Raw genomic sequence first — 22,460 nt, forward strand, 5'->3', positions numbered from 1 at the left:
GTCAAATACATTGTTTATCAGTGTGGGCATGCCCGTGCACCACTCTGTCTTGTGTATAGCATTAACATCTCCACGGTTATTGGTTTTATATCCCTCTTGGGGACATGTTAAAATAATAAAAAATAAAAGCTTTCAGTCAGGATTTAGAAGCTGCGTGTCTCATAGGTACTGCACACTGACAACTATCTTTGCCTGTCCTGTGCTCAGGTGCTGGAAAGCTTTAAGATCATGGACTACAGCCTGCTGCTTGGGGTCCACAACATCGACCAAGCGGAGAGGGAGAGGCAGATGGAAGGCTCCCAGGGTGACAGCGATGAGAAAAGGCCCGTGGCCCAGCAGAAGGCTCTGTACTCCACAGCCATGGAGTCCATCCAGGGGGGAGCTGCCTGCGGAGGGTCTATTGACACAGACGACACGTGAGTTTGGCCAGAGAGGAGAACAGCAGAGGCTTTTGGGAGTGCATGTCTCCGACTTCCCGCATTTATACGAGCTAACAACCTGAAGGATAAATAACAATGTTAGAACTTATTCATCTAACTTTATCTCTTACTCTCCCTCCTAAAGTTATTCTGCTTTCAGTAGTTACGCTTCTTCTCTCTCTTCAGCTCTTTGTTCCCTTTTAATGCTCACACTTGATGCGACACTTTAGTTCCTTCAAATTAAATGTAAACCATTTCAGTGCTTCAATTTCAACTGCTTTCAGCCTGAAAAGATAATTGCATTTTTTTGGTGCTGCCTCTTAGAGCTTAATATACACAACTTCAGAGAAATTCAAAAGAAATTGAAGAAAATGCAAACTTCAGATCTTGCCCGTAAAGCAATCAGCGGTTTTGTGTCAGAAGTCCGAATGTTGAGTTCAGTGTAGATTAAAGGTTCAGCAGAGACTAAAACCCTGCTGACTTGCTAAGATGCAGTTAGCCTTAACAAATCGGAGTATTCATTAAAGTTCCCTAATACTCTATAGTCTTAGATTTAAGTAGAAAGAAACCAACATTTCCTGCCTTTATAGGCTTATTCTCATAAGCCAAATTTCTGGTAGAAACATCATCTGACTCTGAAATCTCATTAAATCAGATTCTCTGTCACAAGTTTAAAAGGCACTGAAGGTACAGGGTATGAGTGTATTCACATTGCAGAGAAGCACTTATGGGATTATTTAGTCAAAGGTGAATGCCTGGATGCCTGCAGTTACCTGAATGAGCTGTAGGAATAGCAGAAGACTGCAAAGATGAACCAGACCCGATGCTGTCATCCTCTCCACAGCTGGGGTTCACATTTCTGTTCAGTTAAACCCAACCATGAGTCGTACGGCTTTAAATCTAGATACCGTACATTTATTTTGAATAAGTGTTGTAGTTTGACATTAAATGTTGTTTTACTCACAAAGAACACATCCCAAAGCTGACTAATGATGATAAGAAAGAGAAAAATAAATCAAATAAACTCTGTGGAGAAGCTGATGGCTGGAGATTAATGGCACCCAAACCTGCCACATTTCATTTTAGCTTTACTTCTCTTCTCCTTTTAGGATGGGCGGTATCCCCGCCGTTAGCGGAAAAGGAGAAAGGCTTCTTCTCTTCATCGGAATCATCGACATCTTGCAGTCTTACAGGTGATCATCTTAGAAATCAGCCAAACGTCTGTATGATGCTGACATAAATAATGTGTACATGCTGTACACTACTGCCACAGTGTTTTGTACTAAAACACCTTTAAGTTCATTAGGTTTATTCATGTTTGCCATGCCAACTTTGTTTTTGCAGGTTAATCAAGAAACTGGAACACACGTGGAAGGCTTTGGTTCATGATGGGGTGAGTTTTTAGCTTTTGGGTTTCTTTCCTGAGCTTCGACATTGTAAGAGGGTTTATTGGCACAAAATGTCAATTTTCTGTCAGCTTACCTGCCTGACTCATTATTTCTCCATCCACATGGCTAAACCTGTAAATCCACACCTATCCCAGACTAACCCTATAAAGTTACAGGGCAGTGTCACAGAGTGGTGAAGTTTTTTCTTTTTCTTTTATTTATTTAACCTTTATTTAACCAGGAGGATCCTATTGAGATTAAAAACCTGTTTCAAGGGAGACCTGGCCAAGATAGGTAGCAGCAAGTCTCTCACAGTTACTCAATTAAACACAGGCAGCAACAACACACGTGAAAAAAGAAATGAAAAATCAAATTAAATAAAGATAGAATTAAATAAAATTCAGTTAAAATGACAAACAATCTAATTGAAACTGTTGCTTGTTATGGACTTGGCCTCAGGGACTCTTAGTTTTGCTTTAAAAGCACTAAATGAAATCAAATTAATTCAGTTATTTTCCAGTTCTGCAGTTCATTCCAAGTCAAGGGTGCTAAATGGACAAAAGCTCTTTTGTGCATAGAAGTCTCAAACATTCTGCTGATTCGATAACATTGAGTCAATACAGAGCTTCAAGCCTCCTCTGGCATTAACATCAGCACAAAAATTGTATAGTATTTTTTTTCTCTCTTATTTCTTTTCTAAATGTACTTGTATATTGTTCACATGTTGAAATAAATTACCAATCAATCAATCAATCAATCAATCAATCAATCAATCAATCAATCAATCAATCAATCAATCAATCAGGGAGCTTCATGGCATGGGTTTCCACAGCTGAGAAGCTCCTGTACTGTGTAGCTGACTTGTAGTTTTGTCCTTTGTCCTGTGCTCATGATAGATTATCCCACATATACTCCAGAGTTCACTTATGCAGGCCATCCGGGTATATCTTAGCCTTTAGCACACATCCCAAGAACGACACCATGGAGTTACATCTTCAGTCCACTCATATTTTAAAAGTTCAATAGCTCCGTAATTTCAACATTAATCTGTTGTTTATTGTATGTAAAGTGTTATTTACTAATTTATTTATAAAACCATAGGTATATCTCTCCTCCACTACCACTACTAAAACAACGTAACTCTGAGGAAAACACTGTCTGTTGCTCATTCTGAAAAACATGTGGGCCTTAAAACTGTAATGCCGTAGAAACACTTTATTATTAGCAAATTGCAACCACATTCATTTAAGTAGCGTTATTTCCATAAACAGAGCCATTAAGATCAGCAGCTGCCTACACACAGTATTTTATATTTTGTTCTGCCAAGTCTGATTTTACAGGGAATCTGATACAGAAAGATTTACAGCACAAAACAGAAGATCAGTCCCATGAATCTCCCCGCCTCCTTTCTTTACTCCAAGCTCCCACTCCGAAACACCCTGACAAGCGAGACGTGTGGGAGAGCAAACAGCGTCCTGTTCGTCACTGTTGCTGTCGACAATGGATCCTCAGCACGACCTCCGAGCCACACGCAACATTACATATTGAGCAACAGTGATGCTGAAACAAAAAAAGCTAATAACTGAGATTCTCTCTCTTCATTGCTTCCGCCGCCCCTACTGTCCTCTGTCTCAAACCAAACACCAAGTGTCATCTGTCAGTCTGCTGGTGTTGTCTTATCTCCGTCTGCTGAAACATAAATAATGAAGAGTTGGGTCTGTAGCCTCGTCTGACTGTGTTTCTGCGTGTCTGTAGCAGGTGTTGTTCACTCGTGTGGTTTGGCCCAGAGAGAAGAATTACTGAAATGGGTCACTGAAGAACACAGACAGTTTTAATCTACTGCGAGCACCAGTTTGATCATTTTATTCATGCACCATTTGTCTCATTAATCTCTCTGTCTCTCCCTCAGGACACTGTATCGGTCCACCGGCCAGGATTCTATGCCGACAGATTCTTGAAGTTCATGAGCACCACAGTTTTCAAGAAGAGCTCCTGTGAGTTTCATTTAAGAAGTTGCCATAGGTAGAGAGAAGGAGAGAGCCACACACCAGGGTTTTGTTGCTTTCAGTGTCGAGTCTTGATAGAAAAATCAGATACAGCAGCTGAAAGATTTTTTAGTTCATATCATTTTAGGAAAATAGATCTGTTGGATCTCTATTTGCTTTTATTTTCACTGCTTTTAAGCATTTTGTAAAGAGTACATAGGGGTATGTGTATGAGATTTTCAGCCTTGGTTAGCTAAGGTTAGATTTAAGCAGAGGGGGTTGTTAATCAGTTCTAGCTGCTTTGGTGCTAATAAAATTAAAAGCAGGCATACGGGAGGGGTAACAATGAGACGACCCCCAAAACGGGAATGGTTTTACAGGTGGACACCCCTGACATTTTATGCCCCCCTAGTCTTTTCTGACCGTTTCTGACTCTTGGGCCTGAGAGCCCTGTGCTCACTGCCTGGCAGTGTGCAGCCTGATTGGCAGAATTGGCAGGTCCACCTCTGGTGTCCTGTGATTTTCACAGATGAGAGCAGGTTCACCCTGAGCACATGTGATAGATATGAAAGGGTCTGCAGAAGCCGTGGAGAATGTTAAACTGCCTGTTCGGGACACCCTGTTTGGTGGTGGGTCAGTGATGGTCTGGGGAGGCATGTCCATGGAGGGAGAGCCATGATCCATGAGATCCAAGGAGATCTCCGTGGACACCATCCGTCACCTCCTTAGGACCGTACTCTAACACTGTCAGGCATGCATTCAAGCACTTGAGGTCTATACAAACTAATGAGCACCATTCTGAGTTGCTGCTATGAAATTTCACCAAAATGGACTGCATCATTTTTTTCACTTTGATTTTTGCGATGTCTTTGAATTCAGCCCTGTGTAGGTTGGTAATTTTCATTCCCATAATAGAATGTCACATCATTCTGTGGCAACATAACCCAGTGCCTATCAGCATAGATATCCAACGAGAATCTACCCCACTGAAATATGTGTTTTCAGAGTGTTCCATGTTTTATAAGAGTTTACATTCATTTATATATGTTCAGAAATGGTGTATGTAGTCGCGATGTTTGCTTGAAATCCCAATTTCCTGTTTCTGCTAAACCCAAACAAATTCCTAACCTAAAGTGATTTTCTCAGGAATTAAAAGGGAAAATAAAGAAACAATATAATGGTCACTAAAAACAAACACAGAACAAGTTCCCGAAAAGGTCTTTAAAAAGTAAAAATTAATTTCAGACTTCATACATAGATAGATAGATAGATAGATAGATAGATAGATACAGAGAGAGAGAGAGAGATCATAAAAACTGTCACTTAAAGGCTGTGTATACTGTAAGCTAAATACCCCAAACTACACAACACACAGGTTCATTACTGTAAATAAAAGCCTTATTGTAAATTATTCCTCAGCTTTGAAGTCCTCTCCGTCAAAGAAGGGTCGTGTGTCCTTGACGGTGCCCAAGTGTGGTGGTCCTGGTGCAGCTTGGTCAGCCAGCCAGCTGACCTCTGAGAGAGACGAGAATATCTACGACCTGAGAGGAGCTCGCAGCTTCCCAACGCTGGAGGACGAGGGTAAATACACTGCATGCTGTGTGTTATGATAAAATTAACAAAGATGGAACACGGTATATAGTTTTACAACAGCATATTCCATCCATCCATCCTTTCTCTACCATGTATATGTGGCTGGGTTGCGGGGGCAGTAGCCTAACAGAGAAACCCAAACTTCACTCTCCCCGAAAAAAACCTTCGACTCATCCGGGGGAACACTGAGGTATTCCCAGGCTGGCTGACAGATATAATTTCTCCAGCGTGTCCTGTCTTTGCCCTGGGGCCTCCTCACAGTAGAACATGCTCAGAACACCTCGCCCAGGAGGCATCCAAGGAGGAAAATGCCAAAAAAAAAAAGATTGCTGACAGGTGCCAGCTCTCTCCAAGATAAACTGTAATGACTGTACCTGTGTCTGTCCACCAGGGAGACCAGATCTTCTTCCATGTACTCCTCCATCATTCGAGGAGGCCACTACCGCATCAATTGCCACTACACTCTCCTCCACCACCTCTTTGTCCATTCCTGAGAGATCTCCCTCTGACACGGCCGAACACCCCCGCTACAGGTACTAACACACACACACATCTTTTAAAACATTTATATATTAGATGGTCACAGGGAATCCATCTGTTCACTGCCCTTTTAATTATACATGAGCTTATAAATATTAAAGTTCATATATGGGACAGTTAACACTGTAATTAATGGCTTTGTTATGCTTTAGTCTGAAATATAACTGGTTTTATTTCCAAACTCTTATTTCTTAAACTTAAGCTTAAAGTTGTGTTGTCAGAATTCACCAGTGTGAGCCTTAAAGCATGTTGCTCTTACTGACTGTGTTTCCTCTGTCTTCAGGAGGCACACGCAGTCGCTTAGCCATGATGGGAGGTGAGTCTGAGTCCAGAGTCACAAAATGTACTAGGCCCGTTTTTCCTCCTCGTGTGTGTGTTTTGGCGTTTCATTTCCTCTGCGTGTTTTTCTTTTTATATGAGGCTGCTTGTGTTTTCAGGACCCAGGAGGAGCTGCGTGTGCGTGAGGAGGATCAGCAGACCATCACAGTGGAGGTGGAGCTGAAGAGACACGACAGTGAGCCCACCATCTCTGTTCCTCAGCCCTCACCTGAAATCAGGTACTCAAACAACACAAGGATAAACACTATGTAAACACAAGTCATCCTCAAACTTAGACTTAAAATCTGATGTTGGAGAGACGAATGCGCTTCTTGTCAGTTGATTTACAAGAACAAAACATCAGAAACACACTTGTAACCTGTGTATTCACATAACACTGAGTTTAATTAAATATCCTAAACCTGTGCCAACATCGACTTTTACATCGTTGGTCAGCCAGCTGCAAAACATGTTTAAGATTTTTCGATAGATACCAGGAACCTTTGGAGGAACTTTTGGTGGCACGTTTTACACCACAGACGTGCTAAAGGGGAAAGGAGCAAAAATGTGATTTACGTGACTCTGAACATGGCATGGTTGTTGGTGCTGGGACTTTCCCACACAAACATCTCTAAGGTTTGCAGAGAATGGTCCAAAAGAAGGGGTGCTTAGTACTAACTGAGCATCGTTTATATACCAAAGTCTACTTTTGCATTCTTGCTGACCGTGTCCATCTCTTTATGACCACAATGTGACCATCCTCTGATGGCTGCTTCAAGCATCGTGTCACAAAAATCATCTTTATCACCTGTTGAGAGAAAACAAGCAAAAAAAGAACATGTACTGTACTCAAATAGTCTCCACAGTAAACATATTTTGATGTGGTGGAACGGGAGGTTTGCATCATGAACGTGGTATCCACACTGGTTTATCCATCACATACACACATTAATGGATGCATTGGGGTTCATTTAGAGTTCAGTGTCTTTCCCATGGACACATGCAAACTAGTGCAGCTTGGGGTTCATTATTTCATGGTTCCCATCTTTATTCTATCTGTTGGCCTCACCCAGAGTTAGGGGGCGGCACGAACCAATGCTTTGGTCTAAAGTTTATTCTTTAAGCAAGCGTTTCTCAGTACCTGTAAACGGACTAAGTATTTGTATACTTTTAAAAATATCCTCATTTAAAATAGATAAAAACGATGTAATACAGCTGCTACCTGGCATGTTGCCATATTAGTCCCACAAAATGCTTAATGATGAATATTTTCCACCACGCACAAAACAGACCATTATGAATAAAAGAAACAAAGTCACAGCCTCTGTCCTTTTCACTGTAAACGACAGAAAGACGTGAAAGAAAGAGGCAGCTCTTATCATACATGTGACCCAAATACAGAAAGAGCTAGAACGAGGCTCCTCTATTACCGCAATATGACTCAGTTTGACACCATACTATAAATAACCTGCTGCCTGTGTCTCAGCAGGACTTAGCCAGCTGTTAGGTAAACACACCTCAGCTGTCTCACACACACACAAACACACACACACAGTGGAACACAGAGAAACACTGAAAGCAGCTTAACCCATTTGTTCATGAGGTCAGGGTTCTCTTGTTATGGGGAAATAAATGCTGCAGGTGAATTTAGGGGCATGCATCTATAGTAATTAGGTTATGAGAGAGTGCCCACATGCATACATAAGGAGTGTTTATCTCCTGTTTTTTTAAATGGGAACATGGTGCAGACACTAAATCCAAAAAACCCAAACATGGGGGAAACGATCAGAAAAAGTAGGGTAGTGGGTCGGGAAGCTTTCACGCCTGAGGCTACCGCCCATAAAGCTGCGATTATCCCACACTTTGTATATTTTAAAATGTTTCTGATTAACTAGATTGGATTGCATGTTAGTTTTCATTTCAAGGTGAAACAAAGAGAGTTAGAGCAACACTTTATGCCGCTCTGGATTTTGAAAACAAAAACTAAATAACTTTCATTTTTACAGACTTAAACAGACGTAATGTAAACACGGTGGAGTTTTCCTGGAGTCAGGTCAGTGGAGATTGGGGTGCGGTTGCCGAGGGAAGCCAACTGAATAATTGGGTTTGATGGTGAGAAGGCAGTGGCTAGACATAAGGCCTGGGGGTCTGGAAAGAGCTGGCGGGGAGGAAGGAAGGGGTGGCGAGAGCAGCCGAGACAGTGATAGGCGAATGGATTAACTGCCTCAACGCTCCTCTGAGAAGCTGCTTCTAACACACCTGCAGCTTTGGAAATGGGTTGGATGGAGGTGAGAAGGCCGACATGAAGTGGAGAAATTGTATATTTAATTAGAAGATGAAAAGAAAAGATAAATATAAGGAGCAATTTGTGAAGAAGGCAGGCAGAAAAAACTGTGTAGTGAAACATTTTGTGTAAAAAAAAATAAATAAATAAATAAAAAGAAAGAGGTGGGGTGAAATGGGCTGAGACGAACTGAGTAAGGGAGCATCTTTTTGCATGGCAACAATCATCCCGTCCCCCCTCGTTTGTTCAGCCATTCAGTTCTTCACTTGGAGATGCCAAGTCTCCTTTTTTTGCTTGCTTGGCCTGCTGCCGGGCTTTTCCTCTGGTGGAGCTAAACTCAAACACAGAAGCTGAGAAAGCAATGTGGATGTGCCTAAATCCTTCCTAATAGTCGATGATCTGGCCAGGAACAATAAAGGATTGTGGCAGCACACAGCCAGCTGGCAAATCTTTAAGCTTAAGCATCTAAACCACAAACACCCCCACCGCACATATACGCACAGCTGTTGAATTTTCTCTAATAGCTTGGTCCCACTCTTCTGCCCTGCTGCTGGAAAGTGGCTTATGGCAAGTGACCCAATTAATGGCTCTTAACGGCTGTGGGTCTGTGTGTAGGTGGATGTGCAGGCAGATTTGTTTCTGCTCTTGTTAAAATACATTAATACATAAAGTGAGGTGAATTGAACAGGATGCAACATTTTTATAAATACCTGAAACTGTGTGCTGCACTTTGACCACATAGTTACGCTCTTCTTGAATCAAAGTAATCCAATTGTGCTTGTCTGCATACATATAAAAGAACTATTAACAGCTAATTTAATGCTGCCAATTGGAGACCCTCTCCCTGCATTCATTTTCTAACAATACAACATTCGTTTTTCCACAGTGACGTTCAGGAAGTAGCCGGCACAGACGCTCTAGACGGTGCCGCAGCAGAACCTTCAGGCTCTTTGTCAGCACCTGAGGCTGCCTCCTCTGCATCATCATCTGCCCTAGCTGCTTCCTCCTCCCCGGGGCCACCCAAAGAAGCCACATACAGCCCAAAGGAGGCGGTGGCAGTGGAAGCAGACAGGGCCAGCCAGGTGTCCGGTTCAGGGTGCACCAGTCAGGCTTCGGTTGATGACGACGACGATGTGCCAATCACAGATATCTACTTTGTAAGTACAAACATACCCTCGGACATGTGCAGCAAACACAAAGCAGCAGCTTTCATCACTTCTCTAATCTTTTAGTTTGGCTTTGTTTTTTTAGCCATCACATCATCACGTCAGAGTCGGTGTATCTTAACTGAATAGACTGAATTGTTTGACGCTGTCCTACAGATGCGCTAACACGTAGACTACAGGAAAGGAGCGGAGGATCAGGCTGGTACGGGAAAAAGAGTGTGCGCAGCTCTTGTTTGCAGTGTGTGGTGCTTTCAGCTAATCGAAATGTTTTGGGAAACATTTTGCTTTCTTGCTGGAGGCAAGTTATAAGACTGATATCTGTTATCCTGTTTTTAATGCTCAGCTTAGTCTGTTGGCAGGTAGATTAGTGTTTAGATGTGAGAGTCGAGTTACTCGTCTCATCTACCTCTTAGGAAGAGGCATATTTCCCAAAATGTTTTCTTTAAACACAGGTGTGCGCTTTGGTTTGGAGTGTTTGCTGAGTGATATTAGAGTGATGTATACCTTCACTTTGTTGCTCCCGTCTCAAATGATCTCGAGCCAACCTTCAGACACACACACATACTCACAGGATTTTTCTAAATAACATTTAAAGCTTTTTTTCCCCCATTTTCATCTGCTCAGTCTCAGTACTGTCAGATAGTATTGTGCTAGCAGTCTACCCAAAAGCGTAGCTATAAATGAATGTATGAGCATCGGGTGAAGGAGAGCAGAGCTAGTGATCACAGTTACAGATAGAAACGTTCTCACTTGGCCTGTCAGGAATTAAACACCTTCTAATGTGGCTTTGAGAAACTTTAATGACCAACAGGTTCGTCTGTGAGCTCCCTCAGTAATTTAACAGCCTTCTCATCTACCCGGCTGTGGCTGACGCCCATTACAAGCTTCAAAAGCAGGAGATCCTCTCTCTGTGCACAGCAGCAGGGGGTCTGTAGCACTGCGTGACAAAAAGTGACACTACACACATCCTGAAGTGTAACTACAAAGAAGCATGCCACAGGCAGAGCGCTTAGAAGGGACTTCATGGAGTGGCAAAGAGCTTGTTGTTCTATTAGCTGCTGATGAAATGCCAACAACACAAACTACAGTATAAAAGGAGTACGGACAAGTGTGTTTAGACTGGATTTGTACCACAATACTCAGTTTAGCCTTTCGTCTTTTTGTGCTCTCCTCTCGCTCTGAAGAATAAATAGGATTTCTGCATGATTGCCCAAAAGGCTTGTTCCAATCTTAAACACTTCAGGTGCTGCTCCGGTTCATTCACACATGAAGAGCAAGACACGTGTTTCGGAAATTATTTCTCAGAAGTTTCAAATGAAATTATTAACATGCTACAATCTGGAGCAGTGTTTAAATGCCTAATGTCTAAAATGAAATCAAATGAAATCAAAATTTATTTCTATAGCATAATAATTATTATTATTATTGAATAATAATACAACAAAGTTGACCAAAGTGCTTCACGGTCGGTCAGAGCAATAGCATAAGACAGAATAAAAAACAGTTAAAAGGAGGGCAGGAAACAATATGGGTAAACAGCATAACTAGCCACGAAATAACAAACTAGTTTGAATCAAAAGCCAGACAAAATAATAAGTTTTAAGATGCAATTTAAAAGACTGGATGGACTCCGAGGACGGAATATAAGGAGGGAGGTTATTCCAGAGTCTGGGTGCTACGATAGCAAAGGCCCGATCACCTCAGGACCTCAGATGAGACCTTGGTTGCGTCAGGTGCATTTGATTGGAAGATCTATGTCCTCTATTAGGAATATACAAATGGAGGAGTTCACATAGATAGCTGGGAGCCAAATTGTTTAGAATTTTAAAGGTAAATTGATACAGTGCAAGTTGGCTAAAACTGGTGTGATCATAATTTCTAGTGTCAGTTAAGAGACGCGCAGCTGGATTTTGAACTAACTGGAGCCGGTGACTAGGAGAATATGGGAGGCCCGAGTAGAGAGAATTACAGTAGTCCAATTTGGAAGTGATAAAAGCACGAATGAGCTTTTCAAGGTCCTTCAAGGGAAGGCATGGCTTTGCTTTAGATAGATCAAGATCACACTCAGGTCTGTTGGGACTACAGAAAATATCCGTTTACATCACTCCTATAAAAATATCTCTTTAATCTGATTTTCTGCACATTTTGGTTTGCTTATTTTAACACGACCAAATTATGGGAACGGTTTTTACTCGAGAAAATCAATATGAATTAGATTTCAGTGCTTGTGAGATTTGTTCCATCATTTCTGCAAGGAGGAGCGAATTGTGATGCATAAAAACCCAGTTTATCATCCCAAGACTCTGTTTAATAGTCTATCAAGCTGCTGGAACAATTTAATGGTTTTAAATTGTAGATTTTCCAGAGATGGAAATTAAGTATATGTCTGAATTTTGAAGATTTGTCAGCATTTAAGCTTGTGTAGTTCCCCATTAAAAAACAGCACAGCTGCGAGACTGAAAAGAAGAGATTGATTGGGAGTTTAGTTTTTATGATTCACATCCGTACTCACATCATATGTTTGTTTCTCTTCTTTTGCTCACTCTCATTTCTGTTGCCTCTCATGTCCACCCCATTAACCCGTTACACCTCTTCGCTCAAACGTTCAGTTTTTTGCCATTCCCTTTCCACCTCACATCCTTTGTTTACTCCCTCCATGCGCTCTCTCTTATTTCACATGTTCTCATTATTGTGATTTTCTTCAGAAGCCATAATGAAAGTGGCGAGATGGTGTTGTTGTATGCAAGCGGGAAATGAAAACAGAGGCGGCAGCCAAACACGTGAATCTAGCTGTGACCATCGACTTATCCAGTGTATCCACGCCTTTTCCATTTTCACCCCAGCATGCTTCCCTTTTTTATCGTCAGTGTTTTATTTTGAGTTTCCCTCCTCGCCCCGTGTCCCCCTCCACCCTATTTTCAGCTTTTCATCTGTCTTTGTTTGTCCATCTGTCATGTACCTCTGCTGTTGTCAGTTTCCTGATGGGAGGACCTGGGTGGTCTCTCCTTTCCGACAAAGGAGGAAATGCCAGTCTGGTCAGCCAGTAAGTGAGATATAAGTTAGACAGCAGTGGCCTTGTAACAGTAGCTGTTCCCGTTGTTAGGCTATATTTGATTGCAGTGTTGAGAGGAAACAAGGTTTTTTGGATTGTTGTGATTTATCAACTGATTATGTTGTTTTGTGATCATGTTGAAACTAAAGAACAAAACCTGTTCACAGCAGGTTAAAAAAGTGACAGGAAGCTTCTTATTTGACAGTTTCTTTTATATTCATCTTCTTTTGAGTATTTGTTTCCTCACTCACTGACAGCTTGCTTTATTTCTCTTTGCACCTGTGTAGTTAGTGTGTTTATTGCAATGTGCTGAGCTTTGTGTGTGTGTAAATATACATGTGCAAGCGTGTGAGTGTGTGACATCCACCTCCATCCCTGTTACCTGTTGCCGTGTTGCAGCGGCTTCCCTATCTTAAAGGGCTGGTACCCCGAGAATGATAATGGCGAGACTTTTTAGAGACTCTAAACAACACTGAGTTCAAACGAACAACAACAACACATAAAACAAAAGACATGTTTGCTTGTTGGAAAAGGGGAAAAAGACATCTTGTTCCCTTGCTTTTCTTTGACGAGGATGCTTTCTGTGTCTGTGTCTGAATGTCCCGGCATCCTGGCTACCCCCCGCTCGCCATTCCCATCTCCTTCCTTCTCGCTCCTCATACTTCCCGCTTGGATGATTTAGCAGCTCATCCCTTGCTTTGCTCCCCAGGACTTAGTCCAAATGTTACAAAACACCAAGACATGTGATTCAGGCACACATCACTGAGGTTCATCTTTATATTTACATGTTTACAGCATTTTTTTTGGTTTGTTTTTGTATAAGATATTAACATCATGTTCAATTCAGCCAGGATGAACACATCCTTCCAAACACTTTCAACGTTCACACTCTCCAGTATGTCTCAACAACATTCCTCCTTAATGCATCCCTAATTTTCATTTCCTGTCTTGTCTTATCTCCTGTGATCTCCTGTGTCTTTCTCTCCTGCCTGCCCCTGCTGCTTGTCTCTGTGCCTCTGGCCTTTCCTCTGTCCCTCTGGCCCCCTCTGCTGTGGTGGGTGTGTAAAAACAGCCTCCAGAGGACAGGACCTGGGTGTACTCTCCGCTACACTATGGCTCAGAGTCTAAGGCCCTGCCAGATGGGGATTGGGAAAGAGAGACAGTAAGTGAGATGCATCGGACTAAAATATGAAGCACAGAAAGTTTCCCCCAGAAGTGGAATGAAATTTGTTCGGGACCATGTTTGGGTTTGTTCTTAGGGAAGGATGAGCTGTAACGTATGGCGTTATTTTTGTGCCACTATTCTGAGCGCACGTAAAAAAAATTTGCAGGTGCAAGTGTTGCATTTTGAGGAGAAATTTATTTTGAGCGAAGAAAAGCTGAATTTGAGTGAACAAAATTCATTGCTGCGTGCAAAAAATGTATTTCAGTGTTTGCTATTATCCACACACACAATAGCAGCCCCTCTCGCTCAGTTTTTGCACTTGCGCTCGCTCGCAACGTGTCGCTCGCGCTCTCAACATTTCAGCCCGTGCGCGCTCAACTCGTTCTGTACACCGTTATATTTGTGCCACAAAACCAGCCAATCACAGACTTGGATGCAAAAAAAATCTGATTGGCTGTTTTCGTCTCCAACCAGCTCGAAATGACGAAATGCAATATCCCAGAATCCATTGCGTCCAAAACTTAAACGAGGCAGTGGCGGAGGAACACAGAGTGGCAGAGTTTGAAATATTACTCTTTGTGGGTCACAAAATAAACTTTTAAGATATTTTCATGCGAGAATGGTGCTGTGTAAACTTCTAATATCTGCTCGATTTATCAAGACATCACATATTTGCATAAGTGCTCTAACGTTTTTGGAGATGCCTGTTACCCACCAGCTGACCGAATACCTGGACTGGCCATTGGGCATTTACCCGGCATTTGCCCGGTGGGCCAATGGTGATTTTTCATTTTTATGTTAGTTTGTTTGTTTTTGTAATGGTATAAACAATGAAAGGTGGTGGATTAGCCAGCTGGTAATAATCAACTCTGGGCTGGACCAATTACAATACATCCGTATTGAGGGGAAAAGACTTCAGCGAGAATAAAAAAGACACAAAGCTGGAGTTATTCTGTGTCTTAGCTGCCTCTTCTCTCCTCATTCTCCCTCCCTCTCCTGTTGCTACTTCAATCATGAAACTGATCAATGATCAGCTGATCGTCTCTCTTGTTTGTTTATCTCCCACTTTGCGCCAGAAACAGGAAACCAGCGGATGTTGCGCTAAACAACAACAGCAGCACGTTCAAAATTGATCAGCTGTTGTTAGAATTTATTTAAAATTAATTTCTAGTATCAGCTGATGTTTGCTGGAGCCACAGCTGTAAAGCTGGAAACATGAAGGTGATACAAATCATACATATATACCAACAAAACAGTGTACATCACTGTCACAACAGCGTTTGTTTTCGTTCAAAGGCTTTATGGTTTTTCCAATAATACCTGGTGGTGTAGTCGGTGATTTTTTTGTCAGTTCAGCCTTATATATTATGTTTAACCCGAGTTCCCACCCGGTCAGCTGGTGAGTAACAGGCATCTCCGAAAACGTTGGAGCACTTATGCAAATATGTGATGTCTTGATAAATCGAGCAGATATTTGAAGTTCACACAGCTACATTCTAACATGAAAATATCTTAAAAGTTTATTTTGTGTCCCAGAAAGAGTAATATTTCAAACTCCGCCACTCTGTGTTCCTCCGCCACTGCCTCGTTTGAGCTTTGGACGAAATGGATTCTGGGATATTGCATTTCGTCCTTTCGAGCTGATTGGAGACAAAAACAGCCAATCAGATTTTTTTTGCATCCAAGTCTGTGATTGGCTGGTTTTGTGGCACAAATATAACGGTGTACAGAAAGAGTTGAGCGTGCACGGGCAGAAATGTTGAGAGCGTGAGCGACACATTGCGAGCGCAAATACAAAAACTGAGCGAGAGGGGCTGCTGTTGTGCGTGTGTATATGGATAATAGCAAACACGGATATACATTTTTTGCATGCAGCAATGAATTTTGTTCACTCAAATTCAGCTTTTCTTCGCTCAAAATAAATTTCTCCTCAAAATGCAACACTTGCACCTGCAAACCTTTTTTACGTGCGCTCAGAATAGTGGCACAAAAATAACGCCATAGTAACGCTACACTCTGCACGAAGCTGCTACAGTAAATGTAGGCAAAGCTTCTCAGGTCCCAAAGTCCATTACTATTTCAAGAGTACGCTTGGTCTGTGTCCAGAAACCCACTCCTACATTACAGCATTCATTGTTCATTGACAAATGGGTGGAAATGGTCATCGACTGCCTCTGTGATCATTTAGTCCACGACCAGCCATCCCGCGTCCCTCCAACAACAAGCTGCTCAGACTTTAACACACACATCCATCGGCTCATGTGTCACCAGAGCGCCATGGCTCATTCTGCTTAAGCCGTTTAGACTAACCTGACAAGTTGCAATTTATTGAACATCAAAACCCGGTTTCTAGTTATTCAGTCAGTCGGAGGCAATGTGATGAGTTCTTTTGAGTTTATGAGGAACGAGTTTATTTTCTGGTTTAAGTTTATATTTAAATACTACCGAATTTAACAGTTATGTAAATTAGACAAATAAGTCACTCAAACTTATGCAAATTTAAAGTCAGAATGGCGTTTAGGTCACTTTAGTTTGGGTTTGTTAACTTTACGAGGTGTTTGTGAGCCAGTCGCTTTAATGCAAAAGCGACATTAATCTGTTTTTTTTCCCAACTCATTTTGTTTTTCCATCTGCTTCTCACGCTAGACCTTTCTTTACTAAGTAGCCCCCCCCCCCTCAAAAAAAGACAAAACATAAACAAATCTACTATTTTTTAAAAAAAGGCAGAAAACAAAAATCAACAGCTCATACAACACAGAGCTCCACTTTCTTATTGTAAACGTAAGATGTCAGTATAATTTGGCCAATTACACTCCATCAGTGTGACATCATCATGTGACTAGAGTCATGTGACTGAAAATGCAGCATCATTGTCTAATGAAGAGCAGCAATGCTCGAATGACAGATTTTGACCCCATCAGCTGCATATAAAGCCTCAGTCATACCTAGAGCCTAAAGACCAGTCAGCGAATCCCTGGCAACAAGCAGTCGCTAGGGAAAATTCAGCTCAGTTCAATTCAGTTTAACAGTCTGCCAAAAATGTTTATCCCCAATCAGTTGATGAGGGGTTGCTGAAGGTTGCTAGCACTAAGTGAAATAAGGTGTTGCACTGAAAACTGTGTGATTGCGTTGATCATTAGCAGATTCCAGAAATCACCTGTAGTTTGCAGCGAAGACGCCGGCATGTGTGAAAACAGTCGCCAACTGCTCGCCGAGTGGTCGTGAAACTGCGAAAGGTCCGATGCAAGACGGAAATGGAGACTGTTTGTTGTCAAAGTTGCACATTTGGAAGCATTTTGTTTGTAGCAATATGAAACAATTTTTAAACTGAAGGCGAACGTTCTCCGTTTCTCGTTTTTTCAAATTTCACTCGTGTTCAGCTTCACAATTTACATGCAAGTGAGCGTCTCCTATGCAAACTATGGGCAACCATGGCAATCTACTACCAACCACAGCAATCACAAGGTTTTCAGTATCCTCTTCGCTGCAGATTTCACCTTCCAGCAGCCAGTCACCAACCAGTCATAATTATAATAATCCAGAAAGGTTATGTCATTGGTAAACAAACAAACTAACAAAAAAACATCACGTACAAAGTTGTACGTCAGCTCACATGAGCTAAAGAGTAGAAAGTGTTCATAGTTTGATTGGGATTGTTTAGACAGTCCAGGTAAAAAAAGTGTGGTTTCTAGAAGATACAAGAAATATTTACTATATGTGGGATTATTGCTGGAAAATCAAACTAATCAGACGGCCGTAGCCTGTAAAAAATATTTTTTTATTTTTTTTATACCTGCCTTTACCTGCTGTTAAGGAACTCTGCCTGAGCTCACTGTCCTGGCTTCCTGTTTGCTTTTCATCTGTAGCTGCACTTTGATTTGATGGCTCGGTGTTTATTTATCATTTCCAAATAATTAATGAGAGTTTACAGGCTGTACACCCAGGGGGGAAATGAAACATTTTCACTCTTCTGAATGCATTAACTCAGTCTGTCTGTCTCCCACAGTAAATCCTGTTTTCTGGCAGACAGGAGTGAACGTCTCAGCGGAGAGGACTCATCAGTCTGAAGTCCAGACCTCAGTGGCAGCAGCGCGATCTCTGTCTGAACCAGGATTTAAAAACATGCATACAGAAACACACTGAGAGGAAAAAGTGACTGTACCAGAGTACCAGAGGGAGAAAAAACCCTGACAGTGATGATATCACTGGTTTGCAACCATCCCTGCCTTTCACCCTTTGACAAATGAAATTTATTACATCAGTTTAATAAATAATTGTATGTGTGACATAGTGCGCATAAGGCTGTATGTAGTCTTGTATGTTTGACACACCCAAAAGAGCACGATAACCTACTTTTTGTTCTGTTTCACACTAACACAGCTCTCCAACCGACTCTTTCCCGACAAATCTCTGAAAGTCATTTTTATTCGTGATATCCTTTATGTTGCAAAGCGGTCACACATACTAGCCAGCAGACATCTCCTGGGTTCTGTGATCAAACAAAACCACAAGAAGCTCATTAAAACATTGATCCATGACACAAATACGGGTTAAAAAAATGCTAAATTGAGTGGATGCTCCTTATAGAAATGTACCTGTAAGTTTTAAAGTATTAAAGTTTTCCATTTTTAAGCAACTGTTCATCTTTTGTAGCGAGGCTTTAATGAAGCTATATTAATGCTACACTGCCTTCGGTTCTCAATAAAGAAAATGAATGGCACATCCAGAACTAGGAGCATATAAAGTGGTTTCTCCCAGTAAGGAAACCTAATTTGAAGAAAAATGAAATTAAACTCGTTAATCTCAAAATTATCTCCAGTGCAATTACCTTAGACTGGAACATATCAGTCATCCTGTGACTGCACTGGCTGCTGTGTTTCCAACCAGTTCGAAGGAAATCTCCAGCTCAGTGGTTGTAATTGCTGCCAGTATGGTGCCCATTTCCACTATGCCGCTGCTGTTGAAGTTAATTAGCTGTGTCTGCTTTTCCATGATAATCTTACCAGAGGTCATCATCACAAAATTCAGAACAGTTTGATGCTAAAAGATTTTTGCAAAACCAAGTGTGCAAAGTACGTCTTACTAGGCAGCCACCATAGCCTAACATAACTCGGATAAATAGAGCTTTTTCTTTTTTTTTTTCCCCCTGAGTCAGTGGATTACTCTTCTGTATCCCGTGATGTTGGAGGGCTCTGTGCTCGCAGTACAGGAGTTACAGTGAAAACCACTTTAAGCCAATCAAAGCAGAACATCCAGATATCTCTGTCATCCTTTAAAGTAGTGAAAATATGCAGTTTAACTTTAAAAAAAAGCAAAAACATATTCACCTACAGCATTATTAAAACTTAAGTCCTGTTGTTATATTTTCATTTCTAAACTTTTCTTCAGCTGTTTTTACTACTGTGAACTTTTATTTATTTGTCTGTTTGTATTTGATTGTAATATTCACGACTGGTACTTTTCACTCATTTTTTTTTTAATCTATTTGCATCCAAAGACTTTTTGTTTTGCTCATTTTCTTCACTGCGGTATTTTGCGGTATTTTGTTCTCTTTTTCATGTGTTGTCTAATTCAGTGTTGTTTTCCACTACACCACATGTTGTTCCAATAGCTGAGGGTGATGACTCTTGCCTTCAAAATAGAAGGCGTCAATTACAACACTAAGGCAGCAGACATTGTCATTAGAGTAATTTTCATGTCTACACAATGTCTTCCAGTGTTGCCCTGCTTTCGGACCGACGCACAGGGATCATTTGTAACAGTAGAATCGGCATATCTTTTTCTACATCACCTCCTCACGTCAAGAAATCGGGGAATCTTTCCAATGTTTGTAGATGTAGAGCACCAGTTGTAGTGTTTGCGGTCGATATCGTAGCTGTTACCTGTATATTCCAGTGAACGCAGTGCGTGTTGGCTTGGTGAGACACAGCAGTTTGTGAATGGGTTGAACGTTGTTTGCACTCATTAAAAGGACCTGAAGACGAACTAGTGGTAGAGGCCAAATAAACACTCGTCACATTATCCAGAAGTCATATTTTCGAGTTCTTAGATAAGAGTCTCTGCTCACACATGCTGATATTTGGACAGTATTTATTTTAGGATTGTGTGTTTGTGTGTGTGTGCACATGTGTCTGTGACATCAATCACAGTCATTGTACATTTAGTGTTTACTGTAGTCTCTCTGTGGCTGACATCTTAAAGACTTAAAGATTTGGAGGTTTTTGGGTTTTTTAAACTAACTACAGGCAGTTTCTTCGGTTCGTTGGTACCTTTTTACGTGTGTTTGTGTGTAAGGGAGGTTACATCAATGTCAGGTGTTGTAAAATAAGAATCGGTTTGTTCTCATGACGTGCAGTGGCCAGTTGTAATCAGTTTGCTGTTGTTCATCAGATGAAGACCATAGCAGCAATATTTTGTACAGTTTAGCTTTTACGTTAATTGCCTTATTAGGAAATTTTACATATAGGTCTGTTGTTTATATTTTTTTCCACTTGTGCTGTAATATTTATTTTTCTTTCTCATAGTTGTGCTCCTGAGAATGTGTACATAAAACTATAAATACATATATAAAGATATACAAATATATTTTCCATTTGAATCGGGAAAATATTATTTTTATTTGGTTTCATTTTTGCTGCTGGGCAAGAAATGATTGCAATCTACATGATTTTACTGTACCATATTCTTCAGTGTGTTTATTGAGATGCAGCTGCTGTATATTTATGGTTTGCAAACCACGGCTGTGTCTTTGTATGATATCCAAAACCGAAAGATTTGTGGGGTTTAATGTACATGCAGATCAATAGGGATTCTTCCAACTGTTCAGCTGTGTTGTGTGTGTTTTCAAATCCCTGTGTGCCCTCATCCAATAGGAAGAGTCCTTTACAGAGACATAGCATGATATCAAAATGAATATGCATATCAGAAATGTGTATTTATGTATATCTGTGTAAATTCATCTATTTATACATGAGGATAAATAGATGACTGTGTGTGCGTGTGTTTGGACTCAATCAGAATGAATACGAAATAAAGCAGTTCTATGAATTGTTGTCCATGGAGATGATGTGTTTTAGTTGGTTCTTTGTTGGGTGGTTTTTCTTCTTTTGGCGGCTCTGTTTGACTACATTGGATCATCTGCCTCCATGTCACCATAACCATAGCATCCACCTCTGTAACACCAACCCTCTACATGTCCTCCTTCATCCGTGAAGCTTCTCTAAGGTCTTCCTCTTTTCCTTCTGCCGGTCAGCTCCATATTCAACATCCTTCATCCAATATGTCCTCTATTGCACACGTCCGTACCATCTCGTCTCTCTAACTTTGTCTCCAAACACCTCAACCTGAGTTGTCCCTCTGGTCTAACTTCTAATCCTGTTCATCCTGGTCCCTCCCAATAAAATCATGACATTTTTACCATCTCCAACACGGCCTCCTCTCTATTGTCACTGTCATCTACGAACATCATCGTCCACAGAAACTCTTGCCTGACCTCGTCTGTCAACTTGTCCATTGCCACCACAAACAAGAGGGGCCTCAGAGCTGATCCCTGAAGTAATCCCACCCCCACGTGGAACCCATCTGTCATTCCTACAGTGCACCTCAACATGCCCTGCATTAGCTTCTCTGACAGTCCTGGCAAAATAATCATGTGACATGGAAGCGAAACTTTGAACATGGCCACTGGAGAAACTTACCACATAAACCTCTGTGTCTGACTCCACAAATCATTAGTAAGTAATAAAGTACTTCAGACTTAAGGAGTCAAAAACATTTTAATTCATGGGTCACATGCTGCCCAGTTTGGTCTCCATGTAACTTTTATCTTAACCTATTTAAAAAAACATGCCAAACTTGTCACTGAAAACAATATCCTGTGAACAGTCCATTTATATAAACTGATGATGAACTGCCTCTCTTAAGAAAAACATGTCTCAGCTTTACGACTGGAAACAGTGATGATTCAAAGAAATGCACTGGCATGACTCCTTGGCTTAAACACCATATTTCTGCTTGGTAGTAAAAAGACTGTGTAATGTCTTTGTCAGTAACAAGGCGGTAAACCGAACAATGACTCAGACCTCTGGCTCAGATAAAACAGTTGTTAGCAGCACAATGTTTCCTTTGCAATATTTACATTGTAAAAAGTCATTCACCCGGCCATGCAAATCCTTTAGTGGCTTGGTTCTGATCAGTGGACAAAGTGTTTGAGAACTCCTGCATGAGGCCACAAAACATATAGGGAAACCTGAAATGTGACCCGTCCAGCATCTAGAGTATTGTCTATGTCAGATTTATTTTTACAACTTAAAGGCATTTCACCTCTCATCCAAATGGCCTCTTCAGTTCTAAAAGCTGAATGGAAGTCTCACATTATTAATTCTGTAAGCATGGCAGGGGTTGTTGTTTTTGTAGAGTGCTATAAATATGGCCACTTGGTGGTGCCACTTCAAAGGTTTATCAGAGGAAACAACCAAAATATGTTTTAAATAACTAAAGTAAATCTAAGAAGCTGATATTTTGCTCTGGATTACAATGGACAGGCTAAGC

The 22,460-nt window shown here is 41.2% G+C and overlaps 1 protein-coding gene across 5 annotated transcripts in view; it reads left to right on the forward strand.

Moving 5' to 3' along the window:
• The window catches only part of pip5k1ca (phosphatidylinositol-4-phosphate 5-kinase, type I, gamma a), a 55,550-nt gene extending 34,464 nt beyond the window's left edge, over positions 1-21,086 (forward strand). Inside the window, exons 8-19 of one of the 5 annotated variants that reach the window (XM_086284740.1) lie at positions 208-416; positions 1,529-1,612; positions 1,764-1,812; positions 3,717-3,801; positions 5,212-5,373; positions 5,777-5,918; positions 6,209-6,241; positions 6,363-6,482; positions 9,414-9,684; positions 12,668-12,736; positions 13,818-13,907; positions 17,917-21,086. In XM_086284740.1, coding sequence (XP_086140866.1) covers positions 208-416; positions 1,529-1,612; positions 1,764-1,812; positions 3,717-3,801; positions 5,212-5,373; positions 5,777-5,918; positions 6,209-6,241; positions 6,363-6,482; positions 9,414-9,684; positions 12,668-12,736; positions 13,818-13,907; positions 17,917-17,919 — 1,317 coding nt within the window. In that variant the 3' untranslated portion in view covers positions 17,920-21,086. Of the gene's footprint in view, positions 1-207; positions 417-1,528; positions 1,613-1,763; positions 1,813-3,716; positions 3,802-5,211; positions 5,374-5,776; positions 5,919-6,208; positions 6,242-6,362; positions 6,483-9,413; positions 9,685-12,667; positions 12,737-13,817; positions 13,953-17,916 lie in introns of those variants that run through there. The other 4 variants (XM_086284743.1, XM_086284739.1, XM_086284741.1 and 1 more) reach the window with 4 other exon arrangements.
• Positions 21,087-22,460: the final 1,374 nt, after the last annotated feature.

Source organism: Aulonocara sp. 'chitande type north' Nkhata Bay, linkage group LG23 (assembly GCF_057382095.1).
Source record: "Aulonocara sp. 'chitande type north' Nkhata Bay isolate Kocher_YH1m ecotype deep benthic linkage group LG23, A_spYH_male_GT1.1, whole genome shotgun sequence".
NCBI lineage: Eukaryota > Metazoa > Chordata > Actinopteri > Cichliformes > Cichlidae > Aulonocara > Aulonocara sp. 'chitande type north' Nkhata Bay.